Here is a 24,936-nt window from a genome sequence, read left to right on the forward strand (position 1 = left end):
AGTTGCATCTCCAAAACTAATGATGTACTTTGTTACTGTACTGAAGGAAAGTTTTTTTTTGGGGGGGGGGGGCAGGTAACTAAGTATTAGGACCCTCTTACTGCATTGATATAGCTTATAGTGTTTTAAGACTTTTTATACTTCGTTTGTCATCGCCCTCCTCCCCCCAAAAAATGTTTTTGTACTTTTTTACTGAGTCTAATATGTTGACTATTGAAGGACGAAACCAAGTACTCGTACCTCGTTACTTTGCTTTACAGGTAACAAAATATTTGAAAAGTGTTACGGTCATAATGTAGTCTAATGTTACTTCCCCTAAAAAGTAAGGAATACAGAAGTCAACTTTTTGTGAAGTAAAACATTTTTGTTACTTCTTCCCAATTGGAACAAACGATTCTGACTTCATTATTACTGTGCTGAAGTGTACGTAACTGTGGCATTTGTACTTCGTTACTTTCCATCGCTGCTCGGGTAAACAGCTATTTCCAGTGGAAATGTACTTTGTCTTCAGGATTGGCTGCTCGAACAGACGCCCCGCCCTCTTTTGCATTTAGGGGACGTGCTCGGACTTGAAGCAGGGTAAGAGTATTAGTACAGTCTTACTTGTGGATTCACCCGTTGTTGACGTTCACGCCCAGTAAGCTTGAGCAATTTTTCAGGCTCCTGCAATGTCGCTGAAATTCGCGGCCACGTCGCTGACTCGCAGCCTCGGGAGCGGACGAAGTCGAAAACAATCCGCCAAAATAAACCGCGCGTGCTGCGTCACGTTACTTGGCCACGATGGGACAAAGGAGCGAAGCAGTTGCTCCTCCGGCGGCTCCAGGGGGCCGAGTGGCGACGTGCAACCGTGCAGCGAAACGCTCCACGCGGCGGCCGGACAGCGAGCCGAGGAGCCCGCGGGTGCGCCCGGTGTGACTGGCGCAAGGAGACGGGCGTCAACGTCTTCTGCCACCGCGGATCCCGTGGACCACAAGACCTACATGTGGGCTCGTTACGCTGATCTGAGACGGCTGGTTCACGGTCAGTAGGATGAGAAACTGGGTGACATGAATAATCGTCCATCGCATCTCGAAATAACCGTCGTCTCTTCTGGCCTTGCCACTTGAATTCCTTGCGTAGTGTTTGATTTAGTATTGTTGTTGAGCCCTCAATGAAAAATAAAACCAGAACCGTCAGTAACTTCTCCCAGCACGGCAAATAGACGCGTATATGCGTTTTTGTTCGATAGCCGTGATATTCCGCTTCTGATCGTCACTGGCAAGTTAATGGACCCCACAAGTAGAACGACTTGTTCATAAAAAAATTCCCCACTTCTGCATGACATTTCTGGACACTTTGGCACACTAGTAGTAGGACAACTAAATGTTCGTACTGCGAGTGGCAATACTAATGATACAATTCCGACTGGCTAACATCGAGTGCTTCATATCTAATAGCTTGCAGAAATGTCACACTAACACTAGTGGAGCAAACGTCACGAATAAGGCACACTTGTTCTGCTTTTGCGTTGAATGTTGAAAATTGGCCCATTACTATTTTTGTCTTGTTCACATTCATACTTTTGATTAAAAAAATATATATACACACCACTAACCCATTATCTGCTCTTTCTTGAGTGCAATTTTTCAGTACTCTTCCCACCTCTGCTTACTAGTCACATGTTTTTGTTCCTCTAAGGTGGATGTCAAATGTACTACTAGTTACATGCAACTGGTAGAATTGAGCACATGACATTACTGCACAACAAGAGGACAATTTTGACTATATTATCTGTGAGGCTAAACTGTGTGCTAGTTGACATTTGCGTGCTGCTACCACTACCTGGGAAGTGTTGGGTGTTAACTGGTATAAATCAACTGAATTAATGGGACAAATACTTGATAATGTAAATGCTTGGAGGTGTTTTGACTCTGGCTTTTGGATTATAGTATGAAACCAAATGTGGTGGGTGCATGTGCAGCTGCATCTCCCAATGCCCTCAGCCACACTCTATCACTCAGGAACACTTTGTAAACTCCTCGTGCAATCTGTTTTTCCTGTGTTCCTGTGCAAATACAAGACTGCAAATGCTGATTGTGCTGTTTCTCTAACATCAGGGTTGCCCTAGTCCAGTCCTCGAGAGGCCCGATCCAGAATGTTTGACGTTTTTCCTCCTCCAACACACATGACTCGACTGATCAGCTCATCATCAAGTTTCAGAGAAGCTTGATAACGATTCTGATCATTCAATCAGGTGTGTTGGAGGAGGGAAACACGTCTAACAGGCTGGATAGGGGCTCTCGAGAACCGGACTTGGGGGGGGGGGGGCCCTAATCTATAGGATGTTGTTTATGTGATAAACAAAACTGAATCTAGAAGAGGGTGATGGAATGTCATTTAGCTGGATATACCATCGATGAAATCTGTACAGTCATTATGCAACTTCCTGCCATTTTGCCAGGCTCTCCAAATTGAAGTCAGCTGGGTTCGCCGCTGAGCTACTTTGGCTTCCTGTTTCTTTTGCAAGTTTCAATATTTTGTGGTGATTGAAAGCACTTATTTTACAACTGCTTTTCTTCTTGTGTTAGTTCAGGCTTGGGCTCCTTGAATGACGATGAAATTGAGTGCAAACATCACAAGACTGAAACAAAATTGAAAACCATTTTTAATGGATCATCATAGCAAAGTGGAGTTGGACAAGCACTGGTAGATAATTGGGACAAACGGCACTTTTTGTTGTTTTCTATTACTATACAATCTATATTTCTTACAGCTTGTACATGGCATGTGTTTTTCTTTTCGTTCCTTTAAGGTTTACAGTACCGGTACTTGCAATTTCCCAAGTTGTTATGTTTGTATCCAAGATAGGATGTCAAAAGCTACGCTTCCTTCAGTCCCTCCTTGTTCGGTTCTGTTTAAAAAAATACATAGGGCTGCAGCTAACGATTCTTTATATTTTATGTTCCCATATATATATATATACATACTCACACACAATATTGATCCAGAATTCCATAAAAAGCATTAAATCCGTGAATCTAAAAGCAAGGCCTTAATTGGCATTAAAATGCCTGAAATCGTATTGCCTGTTGAGCGAGTGAAATTCCAAGGATCTGGACATTAAAAGTTAAACCTCCGTGAATCCATTCTTAAATTAGTTGTCGACTAATCAATGAACTGTTGCACCTCTACTTATTTCCCTTTCTCGGTCAGATCTAATTCCACCCGGAGCGTGCAAGTCCCTCAATTCATCAGCCATCTACGCCAACAATGAAGTCAGCTTGGCCGAAGTGGACATCTACGGCTTTGACTACGACTACACGCTGGCTCTGTATTCCAATGCGCTCAACACAATGATTTACAACACAGCCAGGGACTTTCTCATTGAGCACTTCAAGGTTTGTACCAGTTTGAAGTTGGGATATTAGAAATGTCATATTGCACAAATGCATTCAAATGTTCCATTTTGTCCTTCTGGTCTCCAGTACCCCGAGGGAATCCTCAACTATGATTACATTCCCAACTTTGCGGCTCGGGGGCTTCACTATGATATCCAGAAGGTAAATGAACTTCAAGTTCCTTGAGTCAAGTTCCTTGAAGTGAAACTACTTTTCCCCTTTTAGGGCCTCCTGATGAAGATAGATGCCTTCCATTACATCCAGCCAGGAACAGTATACAGGTGAAAAAGTATTTGCTGTTGCTGTGTTGCACATGCAGGGCGTACGACGAGTTACTACACAGTTCATCCTTTTAAAATCCCATTTTGGGAATCAGTCAGGCAGATGTGAGACCATCATCTTTTGACAGTTTAGACCGGGGGTCGGCAACCGGCGGCTCTTTTGCGCCGCCCTAGCGGCTCCCTGGAACTTTTTTTCCCAAAATGTTTGAAAATGGAGAAAGATGGGAGAGGGAAATATATTTTAATATGGTTTCTGTAGGATGACAAAAACATTCTTAACATTTTCCAATGCTGTAAAAATGTGTACAATAAATATTACATTTCAACATTTCTGTCAATGAAGATTTGCATCACAGCCTACCACACACATTTTTATTAGCAGGGTGGGATACCAGCCAGGTGGGTGTTATTTAAAAAAAATAAATATATAATATAATAATGGTGTTTCATGTACAATTCGCAGAGGGTACTGGCAGAGAATGGGAATCTGGAGGGCAGAGAGGAGCGTTTCTAAACGGCACACATGAGCGACAATAGTTAACGCGCTGCAAAAGTGCGTCCCATACCTCGGGATGCGCGTGTGCGGTAACGGGTCGATTTTGGGAGGCTGGTTGATTGAAAAGTGGATCTTCGGTCACAAAAGGTCGGGCCCCCCTGCTCTACAGGATGCACTGCAGGGGAAAAAAATATCATGAAGGCTCATTGTGTATTCCAATTTGTATGCCTGTGTGGTCTATCGCCCAGAAAGTATTCGTGTAGTACCCTCCCATACCGCTAGGGAGCAGCAACAGCTATCCAATTGCCTTGTGTTTAGACGAGACAAGCGAATTTGTGACGCACGAATGCAGGACGACGGTGAAACAATAAATATGAAAGATGATCAAATGCTTTGTGTTCATTTGATTCCAATTCGAGCTGTTATAACGTCATTCTTAAATGTTAAAAACGGTTATAGTAACAATATAACAGGTTAATTGTTAAAATAAGCGGGGTTTTTTTCATTGTTTTACTCATGTGAGCAAATCTTTGTGTTCACGGGAAACATTTAATTTTTAAACCGGACAGAAAAGCCACATCAGGACAGAGGAAATTTATGATCATTTTATGTGAATTGCAATCTCATTCTAATTAATTCACCAGATACTTTTTAATGGATACAAAAATGAAAGAAGTGTGCCCTGGCTCAAAAAAGTTTGAAAAACACTGGTGTATTTGTTGCCAACTTAGTAATTTTGATTGGAGGCTAATATAGCTACAGTACAGCATGTTTCCTTCATCATAAGGCTTTTAATTTTTTGCTACTCCAGACATGTTTTTTTTTTTTTTTTGCCTTGGCTTATGCTTTACTCAATTGTGTAAGCATTCCCTTTCCTCTGGCTCATCATTTGAGATTGGAACAGTGTTGCAAAATTGCCACCTGGCAAAAAGTGAATATGTCCCCGACCGCAGTTTAGCGCCAGTTCAAACACATAGGCGAAGGTCTGCCACTACTATCGTTGATGAAAACGCTGAACTCAGAGAGCAGGCATTCGTGCGAAGCCCGGGAGTTTATCCAGAGGCGTGCACTGAGGACCGGCCTTCACAAAAGCTCCATTCAGCGGCTGCTTCGCTGAGTGATAAACTTTTACCCATTTCGACTTCAGGTTGTGGAGCACTGTAATTTTCAAGCTCGAAGCATTTGAGCAACCCAAAGTCTGTCTGTGAAAGATTTATCACTCTCGGAAGCATCCTCCGAATCAAGTTTTGGAATCAAGTTACGGCCGGCTGGATACGCCTGCTCTCGGAGTTTGGTGTTCTCATCAGTGTTGGTCGTAGCGAGCCTTCCGCTTTGTGTTTGTCCAGCACACAGCCGTTCTTGAGAAACTTGTCATGGATAGCGTAAATTGCATTGTTTGTGACGGCCGTAAATCTTCGTAAATTGGCGCCGAAATGCTGGCATGGGCAGCGCAACTTCTTGTTAACGCTGGTCCAACGTCAATTGGCGAGCCACCAGCAAAGGAGTGATATGCTTGCAGAAAGAGCAACATCTAAGCTGACAAATGCAGATGGATTTATGTCTGTCCAAAAACAAACTAGAGCAAAGGAAGTGTCCAGTGACTTTTGAAACGGTCTGTCATTTCATTTTTGATGTTTGATTTTAGGGGCCTGAGCCCCGTGCCAGACGAGGAGGTCCTCAAACTCTACGGGGGAACTTACCACATCCCTCTGCAGCTGGATAGCGGCTTCTATGGAAAAGTGAATATACGTTTTACAATGCATTGGCGCCTTGAGAGAAGAGTGACTTGACTTAAGTGTTTTTTTTTTTTTGAGATAAGAGCCGTTGTTCAGATGATTTTTCCTTTGTCTTGTGAGCAAAGAGATACGAGCGCTGTATACTGGCCGTCAACTCAACTCATTTCACAACAAGCAACAGTTTGGCAGATAGTGAAGAATTCTACAAAAACAAGCTTCAACTCTCTTGATACTCCCAGCTAAAGTGTACTCTGAAACAAATGACAGCATTCTGAAATTCAACCAACCCCCTAAATTTGCTTTAGAGAAGTCAGGTTAGCTTAATGCTGGCAAACAATGCAAAATATCACAGGCGGAATAATGATTGGCATTATCATGGTGTGACAGCCCTTTAAGCAATAAATACTTCAACTCAAAACGGTGGAGCAACACTTGTAGACAAAATACAACAACATTCACAGGCGTATACTTCTTTTTCTTCTGCGAAGAACTACTCATGTTACTGCAGCTTGCTGAGGAATTTTGACCAGCTCCACGTATTCCTTAAGGAACAGCACAATGCCCCCCTCCGAAAAAAAAAAACAATGTCAGCCATAATACAATTTCTTTACATTTTTTTAATCATGCCATTACAGTATATTTGATGTAAACTACAATTCTACATAGTGCTATTTTTTAATTAAAAGCCACGACATTATTATTATTAATTTTTTTAGGAGCGGTGGGAGTCAGGCTGGGACAGGTCAATGGCATTTCCATTCTTGTCAACAGGGGAAAATGATTTGAGATTCTTGTATTTTGAGTTAATCTCAAAAAATGCACAAAAACAAATCCAGTTTTTATCCCAAACTCTGATGTCATAAAGATTACATAAATATATTAACTATCCAGTCTGAGATGAATGCTTACATAAGCAAGCGATCATGGTTGTTTTATAATCTCATTTTGGGTCTTTGTCATCATGAAGCGGAAAAAATGTTGAGATTTTTCTGCAAAATAATGATTTTTAGATCAGATGATTCTCTCCCCTGCATCCAGTGTGTTTGACGTCACAAAGTTTAGTTTGTCCCAATTGCTCATTAGCAGAAGCTCACACTGATATTTGGAACTGCCAAGATGCTTTCCTGCTTTAAGTTCTCGTCCCTTTCAAAAGCATCTCAGTCAAATGGGTCCCAACCCAGGCTGCCCCGTCTTTGCCGTGCTATGATGAATGCTGGAAAAAAAACATCGCAATCAAATCTGGCTGTGAATGATGAGAGCTGTTGTACTTTGCAACAGGGCCCAAAGGTGAAACAGTTCATGGACATCTTCTCCATCCCTGAGATGACCCTCTTGGCTGTGGCAAATGATTTCTTCATCACCAACGACATTGATTACGATCCGGTTCACCTCTCCAAAGACGTCTCCGTGAGTAAACATATTTGGACTGTGAAATGTGTGAAAGTTTTTACGGGCTGTGTGAATTGGAATGGAAACCACCCCACATTGTGTTCACTCTGGCAGTCATCTGCGCTGGTGCAATTTCTATTCAAAACCTATTGTCATTTGACACTAAATGTAAAACACACCGTACATCTGCTTTTAGCTCGAACAATAATACATGTTTGTTAAAACCCTATTGATCAGAAAGTACTATATAATGGACCCAAGATGCTCATGAGGTGAAAGGCCGTAAAGATTATTTTGTCAGTGCACCGTCACTGGCAGTTTTCAAAGTCTTTTTTCCTGTTGCTACTCAATACTCATTGAGCAGTTTGTTTGTGTATTAACTTGGGATGAGGGCTCATTCGACCCGTATTCATTTCCGTCTTTGCCTCTCAAGACGTAGTGTTAAACAGTATCTCACCAAAGTGAATCAGCCCCTCACATATTTGGAAATATTTCATTCTTTCTCTGGGACAGCACTGAAGGAAGATTCACACTTTGCTACAATGTAAAGTCGTCATCTTACCGGGTCGCTGAACTGCCCTCTCAAAATAACTCCCCACCGCAGTTTTAGTCTGTGGAAACTTCCCATACCGAAGAAAATCCTTTGCCTTCTGCAAACACACCGGGAGAAATGCACTTAAGACGCTATTTAACTTTTTAAAGGTTTTGTCACGTCAAGGGTGCAAGACATAAATATAAATAAAAGTGTTTTTGGGACATTGAAAAGCAAGAATAGCCTACCCGCCTTCAACCTGTTTTATGAAGTTGACCATGTTTTGGTTTTTTTTCCCTCATTCATTCATTTATCCAAACTACAGATTTTGCTTCCAAATATATTGTTGACCACAGTGGTGCTTGGAGAGCTGGATTTCCAGCTTGAAGTGTCAAACGAAATATAAAACAGAGAGAACTACACAATGTGTATGCAAAATTGACTCGCTTTACATAAGTCCATTTAGCTTAATGCTAGCAAATGATGCATAACACCATTGATGGGTTAACGAATAGCATTTGTTGCGGTTCTCACCCCTTAAGCAATTTTGTATTTGAGCACAAACTGGAGAGACACACAGACAGACAACACTCCCTGGGATATTTTTCTCTTATCCTCTGTGGAAAAAAAATGACTAAGATAAATGCAGCTTACAGAGTCAGCAGTGACACTTTTCTTTGTTTCTGTTTTTCTAAATTGGATTTGGATTTAATGTATTTTCACTTTGGGAACGAATTAAGATGGTGTCAGCAGACACCACTGTATCTCCTCGGTTGGTGTCGTAGCTTCAGCCGCGTCTCACAGGCATGGTGCGAGTCTGCCGCACCTTCTTTTCGTTGGCCTTTGGCTCCTACTGAGAGGTTTAAAGAAACAATCCTTTGACGCTCCTCAGCTGCAAGCACAGGAATCCGCTGAGTGAAACAACCCGGTTGGGCAAAGAATAATAACTCTTGGCCTTGACTAACGAGACTTTCCACTTGCAGTGCACACAACTAAGGGCGGGTGAACACAGCAAGACAATCAGGCTGTTTTTGTTCCTCTTTGTTGTCCCTGACCAAGGACGAGACCGCCCGATTGTCTTATAGGTTTATTATTATTAATATGATTAATTTTTCTGCCTGAAGTGTTTTAAGAGTGGATTTGTCTCGATAATAGTGCTTGAAACTGATCGTCTCGACAATATAAAATATGAAACGTGTTCAGGATTTATGACCATAAATCTTAATGTATGGGGAAAGCAGACATGCCCATTTAACTCGGTGCACTGAAGAAGTGCACTGATTGACAAACAAGGAAGCGGCGATAAACAAAACCAAATGTATCCTACTTGATGTTATTAATATATATATATTGCACAAATGTGTCTTCCCCAGACAGCAGGAATTGTTTTCCAAAGCAAGTGTTTTTATTGAAGACATCTTCACCGCTCCCCACTCGTGTGCTCTTTAGAAGCACTCGGCAAACATCAGCACATGTTGGCGAATGTCTGTATTCATTTTTGTAAGGTCACGTGTGATCTCGCGAGATCTCTTCATTTCGTGATCGATGGCGGAACAGAATCCTAATATGTGTTTGGTCTTCTGTGTTGGGATGATGGGAACACAATACGAGCAAAGCTGTTGAATTCTGATTTGTTCTCTGTATGTGCTGGGTCTGTCACAGATGAAAACGATTATGCGTCTGAGTGTGTAAGCACAAAGTATCAATTTGTCTAAAGACCTTTTTCCCCCTTTTGTCATTTTCAGGAAGCAATCGGCATGGTGCACCTCAAAGGCTTCATGTACAAATGGATCATGCAAGACCTTGGTAAGATTTTTCAAGTCGGGACAACGCGGCATTTACCTGTGAGTTGTCCTCTTTGTGTCTAGACAAGTTCATTCTGAGAGGAGATGAGACTGATGCTGTTTTGCACCGACTCGTCAGTCATGGAAAGAAACTTTTCCTCATCACCAACAGTCCCTTCAGCTTTGTGTAAGTGTGGCCCAGGATTTGGGCTTGCAAGCGTGTTAAATCTTTACAAAGTAGTTTCAAAATATTTTCTTGCTATATACTGTAGATTTTTTTTTTTACCTTTTATGTGAAGTACCTTCCCAAGTGATTCTTTCGCTTTCTTGTGTAGGGATAAAGGCATGACGCACATGGTGGGCAAAGAGTGGAGAGACTTCTTTGATGTCATCATCGTGCAGGCAGACAAACCTCACTTCTTCACTGACTGTGTCAAGTATGTAATGTACCGACATGTCCTGTAGTGCAACCACTAAGACGCACAGACAGATCGAACAAAAAATATTAATTGATGTTTTATTTTGAAATCAGCTGCATCTGCCTGTGCCTCTGTCCATGTCAAACCACTTATTTCGGTTAAAAAAAAAGTGATGTTTGTAATCGGGCAATAATGAGATAGAATGCACACCTACAATTTACAATCCAAAGAAAGTTGCATTTTAAAAACGGCGGGCCTCATTCACAAACAGTGCATATGCACAAATTGGCGCTTACACTGTGAACATAAACATTTGATTCATCAGTTTTTTTCCCCGCCTATATCAAGCCATTATGAAACACACACACACACATATGCATTGCAAGTAAGAATTCCAAATAACTAATGGTCTGTAAATTATTAATTAACGTCATCACTTCCGCCCTGGTTGCATTTACATATGTCAGAGATGGCCGAGTTTCTGATTATAGCCACCAATCCCTCCTTTTGTGGAGTGACATCAGTTGGTCCTGGTGTTTGACCTCCTCCAGTTTCATTTTTTTCCCCTCTGCTTCAATATCCTTTTCTTTGCCTCCACCTGAATTTCAAACCATTTTTATTCACCTGAGCCACGGTGCGGACCTCAGGAGACAGCATTGATAGCCTCTCTGATAAGGGCTCAAGTATCGTTTTTTGGGTCATCAACATGTTAGTGGAAGCTGCTTTAAAAGTGTTGTTTTTCTTGTCCCCAACTCGGACACAAAAAACGAAATTGCCACCATCGTACTGTATATTTGAATGTAATTCTTGGCGACATTTTTTGCAACTTCAATTCTTTTTGACAATCTCGTTTTGATGCATCAAACGGATGTCCTTTTATCAGAAAACTGGGGTGTGGTGTATGCAGATTGTGAGCATGAGCTAATTCTAACCATTTCATTCAGCGTAGTGGTGAGCTGTGTTTTTATAACTTTTTTTGTATATTTTCTACAAGGGGTAGTCAATATATTTCTTCAGGTCCGTGGCACAAAAATGGCTGGTTGGGGCCTGCTGCTGTATGTATTAGTGTGCATAAAAGCAGCATCTCGCGAATCAGGCTAGCCTTGATTTAATGTGGGATTGCAAGGGGTAGTGTGGCTTCCTCTAGTGGTGCAAAAAAATCACAGCCTAAGTTCAGTTCAGTTGTATTAAATCTTTACAAAGTATTTTAAAAATATTTTCTTGATATACAGTATATAATTTTTTTTATGTTAAGTATAATTTCAATTGAATCATTATTTCAGGGCATGTTGTATTTTCATGTATTGAAGGGCAGTGTTAATGTTCAAAGTGTGCATTGCAGACCCTTCCGTCGTCTGGATGGCAATGGGGACCTTCGCTGGGAAAAGATCAGCAGTTTAGACAAAGGCCACATCTACAAACAGGTCAGTGCTTTGACACTGCGGGTAAATAAACAATGCGAGGCGACTTTCATCAGGTAAGGTGGAGAGCGCAAATGTGGCATTTCCTCATCAATCACAGACCCACTGACATTGCATGTTTGTTTCGTGTCGCAGGGAAACCTGTTTGACTTTCTCAGGTTAACGGGCTGGCGAGGATCGAAGGTTCTTTACTTTGGAGACCATCTTTATAGCGACTTGGCTGTGAGTGTCAAAGCCTGATGGGCATCTTGAACTGACCTCATGTCCTCTGTTAGCTTCTTATTTGCTAACATCAAGAAGTACATTCTCGTTCAGTACTATTTTTGCCGAGGTAGATCTTTCATATTTCGAAAATCACCGCCAAACAAAATTGTCACAAACGTAACACATAAAGTAGGTTGGAATAATGACTTTTTAAAGATGTCCTGAGATTTTTGGCTTACTCGAAATATATCATTGAAAAAAAAGCAAAGATCCACCACTAGAGGGCAGTGCTCGCACAATGTGGTGGGAGTTTTGGATGCCATGTTGTTTCCCTTTCAAGTTTTGTTTTGTGCAAACTCGGAGTGACGTACAGTAGATACCCATTCAACGGTGAGAAACATTTTTCTTTTCTGCGGCAGGACCTGACGCTGCGACACGGCTGGCGTACGGGCGCCATTGTACCCGAACTGGAGCATGAAACCAAAGTCGTGAGCACTGAGCGCTACTCTGTCAGCCTCACTTGGCTGCAGGCCCTCACTGGCCTGATGGAACGATTACAGGTGAAACGTTCACGTCAAACCAAAAGCAGAGTGCTAGTAAAGTTGTGCTTGGCTATGTTTTTGACTCGTACTCGATTCCCCAGACGCACCGTGACCCGGACTCCAAACAGGTGCTAGACGAGTGGCAGAAGGAGCGAGACGAACTTAGGTGTGTGACTCATACGCTATTCAAGCTCACTCGGGGGTTGTCTCATTCACTTCTGTCTGAAATTTACGCTTTGACTTTGACACTCTTTGGTCAAAATAGACCAATAAAATAATATAATGCGAATCAGGAATTCCACCCAGTGCACTTAATATTCGCTTGATGTTCACTTGGTTAAAATTAAGCAATTTCAAAGTGGCCAAACTGCTGCTTGCTGGAAGTTTGGTGCTGTCATCTTGCTCACTATACGCTGTATATGTCTACGTTGTCTGTAAATGATCAAAATGGCACCAAAACAAAGTTGGCAAAAATGTTGCTCAATCATTTGACTTGACTAACTTTGTTTCCCAGGGTGATGACAAAGAACTTATTCAACCCTCAGTTCGGCAGCATCTTTCGAACGTGCCACAACCCCACGTACTTCTCCCGACGCCTGTCTCGCTTCTCCGACCTCTACATGGCCTCCCTCAGCTGTCTCCTGAACTACGACCCTTCTCACACCTTCTACCCACGCCGCACCCCTCTGCAACACGAGTCGCCGCTGTGGATGGACCAGCTCTGCACCGGATGCATGAAAACGCCGTTTCTGGAGGAAATGGCTCAAATTCGATGAGCGCATGGATTTTTCAGACACTCGATTGCCTTTTACAACAAATATGTTTGGGTGCGGCAAAGCGCCACAAAATTGTACATTGTGACCAGTTTCGCCAAAGAAGTAGATGGGAAAACAGCCTGAAGAAAGTAAAGCTGATTGGGCTGCTTCAACTCATCAAAAAAAAAACAAAAAAACTACATACGCACAAGTAGCTTTTCCTATTTACAGTAGTTGTGGCAATAAACTAGTGTGTGCATAAATAGTGGACTGCGGTTCACTCTTTCATCTCAAGTAGGCGTTTACATCTTTCATTGCTTTTATAATTTTTACATGAAGGAACTCACATGGGGAAAATAATGAAGCATTGAATGACTACACTATTAAGGAAAAAATTTGAATGCAATGGTACTTTGACTTGCAAGTTTTATGAGTTGTCATTTGGCTGGGTTTTTTTTTAATATACAGTACAAGCAAAATTGGATGGAATGGATTCATTGCATCACCATTCATTTCAGCGGGGAAAGATGATTTGTGACATGAGTGTTTTGAGATATGAGCCAGATCGCTGAATTAATTCAATTTGTATCTCAAGGCACCACTGCAGGAACGTCAAATTGTAATCTTACAAGTGCAGTCATATTTTCAAGGGAAAAAAATGGCATAATGCGAGAATCAAGTCTAGCCATCAACTTAATCACTCTGCGAAAGGTTATTCAGAGGGAAGATACCTTTCCCCCGCCCTACGTAGTTGTTTTAACTTTAATGTAAAATTAAAACTTTTTCCCTCTCATACTATTTAGTTTCTGTGCAGCCTTAATAGTTATTTGTGAAAAATGTCTTTGTGTATAATCATGTCATTATGTTTTTTGCAGACAGTTTGGTTTGTTCATTGCAAAGTCCAAATGTCTCCTGATCACAAACTCAAGTAATTGCACGTTGTAATGTAATGCTGGTGTTGTTTAGGTCAGGAAATAGAATAGGTGGCAACTTCAAACAGCTTTAAAAAAAAGAGGTGGATTCCTCTGGGCTCTGCGTACCCCTCTTCAGACTTGTCTCAAATCGTGTCAGATAGTTGCTGTTCATGTTTACTTGCATCGTACGAGTATTATCTCAAAGACAAGTACGACTGAGTTCAGTGGCAATGCATCTGATGAATGTACGTTTCAATAAACTGTCTCAGCAGGAAAACATTTGAGTGTCATGTCCACATTATTTTGTCAGCAATCAAACATACATTTAATGTTATTCTGATACTTTGGAATTTGATGATGTGAAGTGAGCCAAAATATGCAAACGTGGCAAAGAAAGTTTTACAGGTATAATTTGTGTACACTGACCAAAATCCATTTTAGATTTACAAGTGTTAGTGAATCAAGGAAAATGGTGGGAATTTTTAAATTGTACTGAAGCTAAATGCTTGTATTTTTATGGAACAGTGTTCATTTGAGAGTTTGAAACAAGTGAGTGAACTGTCTGCAGTTCCACCACCCATTTGCACTGATTCCCAGAGAAATCTGGCTCTGCTGGTCCTTGAAGTCTCAAATAACTCTTAAAACAGTAGAAGAGTCCACGTCGTACACTATAATTGTATTTCTGTTGGACCGTGAGCTGGAGTTCATGGGCGAGTTTGAAACTGTCTCGAGAACTGACTGTGTTTTTTCACCACATTTGCACAATTTTCTGCAGATACATGCCCCCGTTGATCTTTCAAGGGTCATGGAGGATTCTTGAAACATTGAAAGAGTATCACATGAGAACACTCAGATGTAAATAGAACATCACATAGTTTGATCGTAAATGCTTTCAAACGAGCCAATCAATACACACGCTACAGCTAGCCCGCCGGTGGGTCAAAGAAAGAATGAGGTCTCAAAAGGACAGTTGGAAATGCATGCAGTCGGAACCTCACCTCCACCTTTCATTATTGTTCTTGAGCAGACAGACTGGAGTCGCTTCTCACGTACTCTAATTACACCACCTGTTGTGATTTATGCTTAAAAAAGGTACCCAAGCACGGTAAGACCAGTGATGCAATAACAAATTTGACATTTGCCCTTAGCTTTGTGTGCATAAAAAAGTGACATTATGTAAGTTTAAGTTAAAAAAAAGAGAAAGTACAGTAACATTCCTCCACCTCCATTCACCGATTCTTTTTTGTACAATTTATAACTTTTGTTTTACTTTGTTTATTTTGGGTGTAATTCCACAATTGACCACTAAATGGCAGCGCACTAATTTTACATTAGATTTGAAAGAAGAATGAACACTGGAAGTATTTGAACTCAGCCTATTTTTTGCTGATGATTATTGATTGTCAGATCTTTAGTCCTGTGTTTTACACCTACAGAAAGCAATGGCTGTCGATTCATTTTATAATATACATCTTTTGCATTTTATTATGGATGTATAGTGTCCAATGACAAGTTTATTAGTTAGAAAAAAAGTGATTTGTTTACTGTAAACACAGTAGTAGCACTGTTTGTACAATACAACCTTGCTCTCCCAATATATTACTGAGATATGTATTTAAATGTGTTTTTCTTATTTTCAGATATATTGAAAGACCTTCAAAAAAGAAGTGCTGCAAATGCTGTGAAACCATGCCTCCGTAGTTGTTGGTGTATTTCTATTTTGCAGATTTCGATGGATGGAAATTACTGCATAGCTTTTACATGACCTGCACAAGTCTCCTGGACCCAAAGAGGTGATCTCAGCTTTGCTTGTGAGTTGTGCATGTGGGATTGAAGTCTAGGTCGGGGCACTTTTTGTTCGTGTATTTCATTGGCTGCGCGGTTGCTAAGCAGTGCAGCATCCGTCGCCGCACTACTCTGAACAACAAACTCACTCACTTCACCACCCGCCTGCAAGCAGACAGCAGAAAAAGGTAACGTTCTCTGCATGCTGCTCTTTTTCATGTGTCAATGTTAGTCTGCTTGCTTTTGTTTGTGGTAACAAAGCATATTAGCGCGTGTGAAATTTGGCGTGCAGAGTACAGAGATCTTGCGGTACTTTCAGAGGCTATTTTTCACAAGTGACATGGGCACGTATTAATAATGAATGCAAATCTCTCTGCATGAAGTAACTCATTAGTTGCGTGACCTGTTTCTGCCACCAAGCTCTTACATCATTGCTGCATATTTTTTCGGGTTGCGAAACGTGTTTATTGATGACAATGTGGTACATGCTCGTGCTGACCTGTCTTGCGTGTGCCTCGCAGGGCCGGTCGTAGCTTGAATGGTGCTTGTTGTGTGTTGTTCATTCAAATATCAATGCAGGAATCATATCAATGAACAGTCACAGAGGGCCAGTTTAAGAGTACAGTACATTAAGTATGGTTGCTGTTTAATTTTCAGCCCGCCTACACGCTATTGTTCGGCCAAACTCGAGATACGAATGCTGCATGATGGCAGCAAATTCTACTCACTTTACAGTTAGAAGCCATTGTTCTTCATGCAATTTTTCAAAAAAGGGCATTCCACCTGTTTATTGTCACACACATTTTTAGTTTACCGTCATAAGCATCAAACAAAGAAAAATAGATCTTGCAAATTTAAAACAACCATATAACTTTTGGTGAGAAAAGTAATGTAGCTTTATTCTAACAAACAGTACAAAACAGCATATATTGGCTTACAAATGGCATCCGTGTCACGGTGTTATAGACTAGCGCAGGGGTGCCCAAACTTTTCGGATCGAAGATCTACTTTTCGATCAACTAACCTCACAGGATCTACCCTTACCGACTTGTGTGAGCGCACGCGCGCGCGCACACACACACACACACACACACACACACACACACACACACACACACACACACACACACACACACGCCATGATGAGAAACAGCCTGAAACTGAGGCATGCGATGCACTTTTGCAGCCTGTTAACTATCGTAGCTCACAAGTACCATTTTAAAGTGCTTCCCTGGACTCTCCTGGATTCCTATTCTTTGTCCGTGCCCTCGGTGAATTGGACACGAAGTAAACTCTGAATGAGAAGAATGATGATACAAGATAGAGCGCAACAGCTCTGATCACAAGCTGCAATTGCAGACTGCTGAGCGCTAACAACTTCCGGTGACGTAATCAGGCGCCACCGTAAATTCAAGATTTACCTGCTTTATTTTATTTTTTTTATATTTATTTTGTGAAAATGAGACTGATAGGATGATTAGGATGCAGCGTACATGAACACAAAAAAATATGTTACGAACATGTACAAAGACACACAAATGGTTGTTTGGTTTTTTTTCTCCTCGACACTCTTCAGATCTACTTGGGACCTGCCTTAGATCTACCGGTAGATCAGGATCTACCTAATGGACACCCCTGGACTAGCGGATATCGGACCAAAAATGGTGGAGCGACACATATAGACAGACAATATAACAATACTTACAGGTATATTTATTCCTTGCAAAGAAGGACTAATATTACTGCAACGTGCAAATGAATCACTTGAGACTGTACAGTGGTACCTCTACTTGCAAAATTAATTGGTTCTGGAAGAAGTTTCCGAACTAGAAAATTTTGTAAGCAGAGATGTGTTTTCCATGTAAATGCCCTAATTCATTCTAAGCACCCCAAAATTCAGATGTAAATGTTTTATAAAGTATAAAAATGTATCAAAATATGTAACAAATACATGTTACAATTAGATTATTGCACAATAAATGTGAGTTGTGCATAATGTAAAAAAACAAAGAACAGAGTAAAGAATAAAAATGATGGTCATTTAATTTTTGGCTGTGTCCTCATCCTTTTTTCCCCCCTCTTTAGTCCATGTTATCTTTCAGAAGTGGTTTTTGCCTTTTGAAAGAACTGATCCAAGGATGTTTGCGTTTGTCGGCTTTTTACAATCTTTTGAAAATATCCAAGGCAAACATCAGCATAGTGAGCGATCTCCCGACTGGTCAAAACTTTTTCTGGGTGATTCACATTTACGTGAAACTGTCAGAACCCCTCATGGCTCGCAGGGGTGAATGGTGATGAGGCTGCATGGACACATATCTATCTATCTACACAAACTGTAGAGGTCCCTCTTAGCCAATGCCAGGAAAATGCTAGGTCAGAGCCAATGGCAGAGCAGCTCTAAGTATGTTGCGTTCAGGAAACTCGAAGCTGCGCGGAGCAGCCCATGCTATATTTTTACCTTTAGTATCTTGAAATTTCTTTCGTAACAAGAGGCAATATTTTCCAGGTGGGACGTTTCGTAACTTGAAATTTTGTATGACGTTCGGAAGTAGAGGTACCACTGTATATCCGTCTCTAATAACCTGTCACAGAGTGAACAATATATACACACCAGAGGAAGCACCACAATGTCCAGTGAGGTGAAGCAAAAAATAAAAAATAAATAAAAACCAGAGCAAAAATCAATATTTCTTTACATTATTTCACATTCTAACATTGCTGTCTATCTTTTCCAAAGTATGATATGATAGAGTGCTGTTTTTGTAATGGAAAAATATTTTGGGACCTTTTGCTCATGTAAGCATTCCTCCTTCCATGCCTCGTTCTTGAATGTCTCTTGATATGGAACTTGATTTCTTCTTTCTTTCCTTTTCAAAATGCGTTCATCCTAGTCCCATTTCGTCATGTGCTCGGCTGCTAAATCTCACGCCTCGCCGTTTTTACTTCTCATCGGTCTCAGTTGAGTGCATCTACGTAGTGATGCTGTGTTGGCAGCACAGAGAATCCCTCCTCCCAGTAGCCTCCTGTATTATTAAATGTCACAGCACCTTTACTTTTATAGCCCCGCAATGATGGAAGTATTCCCTGGGGAAAGAGTATGTGCACGGAAAGGAAGCCATAAAGCAAACATTTGCATTGTTTGTGTAGCTGCATGGCGTCACGCAGGCCACATCGTAGGTAGGGTTCCCCACGGAGGGCCGCGGAGACTACAAATATTCCTTTCTTGTCGTGTGTTTCACACTAAACAACTGTCACGCAGAGTAAGATTTCACAGAAATGTTGTCTTCAATCGCGTTTTGTCTTCACTCGACTGTATATGTCTGCAATATGATTGAGTGAGCACGACCACAAAAAATCAGTGTAAGAGTAGACAGGACCCAATCAGCTGTGTAAATAAGAATCTTCAAGAATTTCAAGAATCTTGTGGCTGCAATACAGTATATCCCAACCGGGTAGTCGTTTTCCACACCATGACAATGATGCGCTCTAAAGCCACGACGGCTGTCCAAAGTCCCGTTCCATACATTGGCTGTCATATTGGACTGTTTTTATGCATGACATTCTTACATTTTGGGATGAGATGAGCATGATGGTGAAGGGCCCTGCAGTCAGCAACTAATTGAGTGTGCTGCAGCGGGGCAGTTGTTGTGCAATCATTAATCAGATGCCGCACGACAGCATTAGGGATGAGTCATTCTTCTTCTTATTATTATTATTTCACAAAAGTAATGTTGTCTCATGTCTTCAAGAACTTTTGTGTCAAACAGTCAAGTCCATTTTGAGCGCGTTCCACCTCGATTGGGTCATGGTGATTTTGTGAGGAGATCATTTGGCTTTAAGTGATAGGCATTCAAACACAATCGGTGGAGCAACACGTGCGCACACAGTGTAACAATACTAACAGCTATATGTTTTTCATGCTCAGTGAAAAATTAATAATATTACTGCAGCTAACTGAGTAGCTGAAGGCTGCCTCCATGTACAGTACATCAGTATGCGTGTATTAGACTGTCCCAAGGTGGCCAAAATGTGTACACCGGAAGGAGAAGCACAATGTCCATTGAAGTGAAGTACGAATATAGCAAAAATTGTTACATAAGCTACATTCTATTCATTATTCTCTTATGCTACTACCCCATGTGTTCTTGATGTAAAATAGTATAGGGTGCTATTTTTATGATTAAGAAACACATAACAAACATTTTGGTTGTTTTTTTTGGGGGGGGGCCGGGGGCATAGATTAAAAGGATTTCTATTCACTTCATTGGGGAAAGATGATTTGAAATATGGATATAAATATTGAAAAAAAGTCCTATCTCAAGGTGCCACTGTATTTATTTTTTTATACACCTTCAGACTATTTTCATCCAAATCTCTGCTCTTCTCGACACAATATCTTTTGGCTTTTTGACTGATGTAATTTCCAACCTGTCCTTCCAGTTCCTCAAGTTAGACTTACAGAATGCATACTCATTGAAACATGCCCACACAATGACTTTGTCAAACAGTAGCAGTTTAAAAAAAAAGTTTGCAAGGCCGTCACAATGCTGTGCCAGGTCAGTGTCTATTACCCCTCACAAGCAGTTCATTGTCCATGAACACACAATATAATACACATACTTCTAATTGTCATGATCGGTTTAGGGACCAACAGGTGGCACTGTAGGGCTCCCCCGGCAGCTGCACGCCTGTTGGTCATTTGGTAATTAGTTGTATAAAAGGACTCCTGCTCGGTGTCGGGTCATTGTTGCTTCTCGCTACTGTCATGTGTGTTGCTGTTTGCTTTTGTTTTCTGTCATGTTTAGTTCATTGTTATGTTTTAGATTTAGTCATGGTTTTTGTTTGATACTTTGGACTTTCTGTGTTTTGGATTTACTTTTCTTTGTTTTAAATACAATTCTTCAAATACATCCCGCTCCTCCCTCCTGCCTGCTTTTTGGGGTCCACCCCCTGCTACATGACACTAATAATTGTCTATGAACAACAGATCTTTTCAAAACATATTGATTGGCTGTCCAACATGAATAAAAGATAATTATTCCTTCATCAATTCCCTTGATCCTTTAAAAGACCACAACAGGTCAACATTTCTGTGGGAACACTGAAGAAATCTGGTGGACTGGTGACATAGACAGCTTACATAAATGTCTAAAGCCAGAGACTGTTACACCCGCGCTGCAAGAAGGAGAGATACCGACGCTCGTTCCTACCGACTGCTGTCAGGCTGATGAATAAAAAATAACAATCATAATAATAATAATAATTAAATTATGTGAAGGAAAATTGTAAATAGTACTGTGATTTATCCATTGTGTTCATATTGTATTTAATTGAAAGATGTTTGTTGTTTTTTTTTCTCTTTCTCCTTTCTTCTTTCTACATACATTCTTGCTGCTGGAGGCTGTAAATTTCCCCAGTGTGGGACGAATAAAGGATATCTTATCTTATCTTAAAGCTCCCTCTTAAAAAAAGCCTCACTGTCTCATGAAACATATCCAATTTTCAGAGTGGAGTTTCAAAACTTCCAACTATTCCCACAGTTTTCCTCAGTTTAACACACACTATTAAATTCTGGGCGGCCCGGTGATCCAGTGATTAGCACGTTGACCTCACAGTGCAGAGGTACTGGGTTCAATTCCAGCTCCGTGTGTGGAGTTTGTATGGGTGGCCTGCGTGGATTTTCTCTGGGTACTTCGGTTTCCTCCCATATTCAAAAAAAACATGCATGGCAGGCTGATTGAACACTCTAAATTGACCCAACTCTTGTGAGGATATGTGGATCGGAAAATGGATGGATTATTAAATTCTAAAATTAAAATTTTTGTCAAAGTGTCAAATCTGACCGGACACGGGCTCAGTGTAGACAATCTTTGTACCACTTGTAGAAAAGAATATTTTCCCCCTTCATTTTTGTTTATTTGGATCACATTATCAAAAAATAATTCACCGGAAGAATAACATTGAGGGTATATTGATTGCTGTCAAAACAGTGCAGTATATGCAAGGATTATAGAGAGCACTGGGACCCTGAGAATGTGAGCAAGCGACCTTGGACACATGCAATGGCAGCTTTGCCATGGATTATTTATTGGCGGGTTTATGCGAGGCCAGCGGGCCGTATCGCTCTTTCATTGCCAAACATGCTGCGAGCCGCTTCGGCTTAGTTGCCTTTGTTGCTCTGTAATTCGCTGCACTTGTGAATTCGTGCTCCACTTTGACGTCTGATGTGTTGGCACAGGCCATTTCGACCACCTCCACAGCCATGTAGCTGCACGAGAAATGCCTGATGGTGTGAACATGAACACAATCAGGGGGCGGTGGATAGCATAGTGTCTGGCATGAAAAATGAGGTAATAATCAAGATCAGTGGCTCTAAAACTGAGCCTTGGGGGTCCACAAAATAACTTACAAGAAATGCTTATGTCATGTGACTTAAAGTAGTGCAGACCTCCAGATTGGGGAATTTATCGACCTCATTTTTGGGTCAATTAAAAGCTCTGTTAATTAAAGTAACAAATGTAACACATTAATCTGACATCCTTCGTATTTGGTTACTTTTCTTTAATAAAGTTGCATTCTTCCAGGAATAAAGTCCTTGTTTTAGGTACAAAAAGCAGGTAGTTTTACAAGAATTATTTCATAGAGCAAAGGTGTCTTTTCCAGAATATAATCCGTATTATTACGAGACTAACCTTTTATTTATGAAATCTGTTGTTTTTCTTCTCTTCTTAATGTTTTGCAATGATTAACTCAACTACTAATTGTTTTATAAGAATAAATGACATAATCAATTAATCATTTAGAGACCTCGTTCAACTTAAAATTGGCCAAATCTTCGGAATTTCATCCACTTAATGATTAAAAACAGTACAGTAGCTTTCCAGTCCTGCATAGAGACTGCATGACAAAATGACTGACTTGAGTCCTAATAAGACAAACATCTGCTTTTAATTTGGAAAACAACAATCAACATCTTTGAAAAAATATTAGGGACCAAACCAGTGACTGAATCCTAATCAATTCAGATTTTTTGCATTTTCTGCACAGTCAATTTGAAAAAATGTCCTGTTTTTGATTATGACTGTTTGATTGGCGTTATGATAATAATTTCCTGGACCTATCATGTCTTTTCAGTGACTGTTTCTATAATGCATTTGCATGTCAGTTCATTTATTTGTTGTTTGACAAATGTCACTCATCTTGAGAGTCATGCTCATACTTTGATGGCTTTAACAAAGACTATGCGGCGTTGTTTTTGCTGTTTTTCTGTTGGATTGTCGCAGTGGTAAGATCCCAGGGTGAAACGTATTTTCCCTCTTCTATTCGCAGAACTGTTATTCATAATTTCTTTCCCTGTTGAATTATTCATGTTTTTGTGTTTACGTCAGGCAAGACTACTGGAAACAGATTATTAGATCTGAAGTATATCTTCTCTTTGATGCTTTTTGAATTAGTCACCCTTGCTTCGAAATGTATTCTCTTTCTCACCTTCACCCATTGAGTTGTACTTGCATGTACTGTACTTGTATGTACTTGTTTGATGCGCGACACTTATGAACGTGAGGTGTTTGTGTGTCCTTTGTCGTCGCATGGCAAACCTGATTTAAGAACCATTCAGGAGCTGAATGGTGTCAAACACCTGCTTATTTAAAACAATCAAACAACTTTCTCTGTAGTATGCCCCACTTGCTTTACGTTGACACATGTTACAAAACGCCATTGCCGGGATAGTAATGAGCAGTGACAGTTTTGGAGTTATAACCCTTCAAGCAACTCATATTTGACCATAAACAGTCAAGTCAAGTCAAGTCAACAGTATTTATAGAGCACTTTCGAACAGCCATCGCTGCATACAAAGTGCTGTATATGGAGCGATTTAACATACACAATAAACAGTAAGACGAATCGGTAATAAAGGCGGTGGAAAAGCACCAAACAGTAAAATCAAGGACAAATCATGCTGAGTCGAACGCCAAAGAATACAAGTGAGTTTTGAGGAGGGCTTTAAAGATGGGCAGCGAGGAGGCTTGCCGAATGTTCAGTGGGAGGTCATTCCAGAGAGAGGGACCAGCAACAGAAAAGGCTCGATCCCCTCTGAGCCTCAGTTTAGCTCTTGGTACCTCTAACAAAGACTGGTCCACAGACCTGAGGCGCCGAGCAGGTGTGTAGGGGCGGATGAGCTCAGAGAGGTAAGGTGGCGCGAGATTATTTAGAGATTTGAAAACAAAGAGGAGGATCTTGAAAATAACTCTAAAATGAATGGGGAGCCAGTGAAGGGATGCCAGAGTGGGAGTTATATGCTCCCTCTTACGAGTACCAGTCAAGAGGCGAGCAGCGGCATTCTGGACCAGCTGAAGGCGCTTAATGGAGGACTGGCTGACTCCAAAGTACAAGGCATAGCAGTAATCCAGCCGGATGTGATAAAGGCATGAATTACTGTCTCAAAGTGTTCATGTGAGAGGAGAGGTTTTATTTTGGCCAGCTGTCTAAGGTGAAAGATGCTTGATTTAACAACGGCACCAATTTGCCGATCGAGTTTGAAATCACTGTCCAGTTTAAGGCCCAAGTTTGAGACCGTTGATTTCAGATAAGGAGACAGGGGGCCCAAGTCTACAGGATGGAATGTACAAGGGCCACTGGGACCAAACAATATCACCTCTGTCTTCTTTTCGTTGAATTTCAAGACATTTTGTGCCATCCAGGTTTTGATTCCTTCCAGACAGGATAGGAGTGGCCTTAATGAGAAGGCGTCTTTCTTGCTCAGTGGGACATAGATCCGGCAGTCATCTGCATAGCAGTGGAAGGGAATACCATGTTTCCTTAAGATGGAACCCAATGGGAGCAGATACAGCGAGAACAGCAGAGGCCCCAGAATTGAGCCCTGTGGAACACCACATGACAGGGGAGCAGTGCGTGACTCAGAGCAGCCAAGGCTGACACAAAAGGTCCTGTCAGCTAGATAGGACCTAAACCACTCAAGAGCACTGCCGCCAATGCCCACCAAGTGCTGCAAACGAGTCAACAGAATACTGTGATCCACTGTATCAAATGCTGCAGTTAAGTCCAATAAGACCAGACACACGTGGTCTCCAGAGTCATTTGCCAGGAGGATGTCATTAGAAAAATGTAACAGGGCTGACTCCGTGCTATGCATCGTCTTGAAACCTGACTGGAAGACCTCCAAGATGTTATGTTCATCCAAGAAAAGTTTCAACTGCATGTGCACCACTTTTTCCAGAATTTTGTAAATGAAAGACAGTTAGGAAATGGGCCTGAAACGTGACAGCACATCTGGAACAAG

The 24,936-nt window shown here is 41.1% G+C and overlaps 2 protein-coding genes across 3 annotated transcripts in view; both read left to right on the forward strand.

Moving 5' to 3' along the window:
* The first annotated feature begins 572 nt into the window (after positions 1 to 572).
* Positions 573 to 14,129, forward strand: nt5dc2 (5'-nucleotidase domain containing 2). The gene is made up of 14 exons (XM_052058055.1): positions 573 to 1,020; positions 3,193 to 3,377; positions 3,465 to 3,539; positions 3,603 to 3,658; positions 5,800 to 5,893; positions 7,169 to 7,297; positions 9,557 to 9,617; positions 9,680 to 9,782; positions 9,931 to 10,032; positions 11,357 to 11,438; positions 11,571 to 11,657; positions 12,059 to 12,199; positions 12,283 to 12,347; positions 12,696 to 14,129. Exons 1-14 carry the CDS (start codon positions 669 to 671, stop codon positions 12,955 to 12,957), a joined length of 1,794 nt encoding a protein of 597 aa, XP_051914015.1. The 5' UTR covers positions 573 to 668; the 3' UTR covers positions 12,958 to 14,129.
* Positions 14,130 to 15,735: 1,606 nt separating this feature from the next.
* rap1gapa (RAP1 GTPase activating protein a) overlaps positions 15,736 to 24,936 on the forward strand; it is a 110,711-nt gene continuing 101,510 nt past the window's right edge. The window contains exon 1 of one of the 2 annotated variants that reach the window (XM_052058020.1): positions 15,736 to 15,823. The gene's annotated coding sequence lies outside the window, so the exon portion shown is untranslated. The remainder of the gene's footprint in view (positions 15,824 to 24,936) is intronic. The other variant, XM_052058021.1, reaches the window with a different exon arrangement.

Source organism: Hippocampus zosterae, chromosome 2 (genome assembly GCF_025434085.1).
Source record: "Hippocampus zosterae strain Florida chromosome 2, ASM2543408v3, whole genome shotgun sequence".
Lineage (NCBI taxonomy): Eukaryota > Metazoa > Chordata > Actinopteri > Syngnathiformes > Syngnathidae > Hippocampus > Hippocampus zosterae.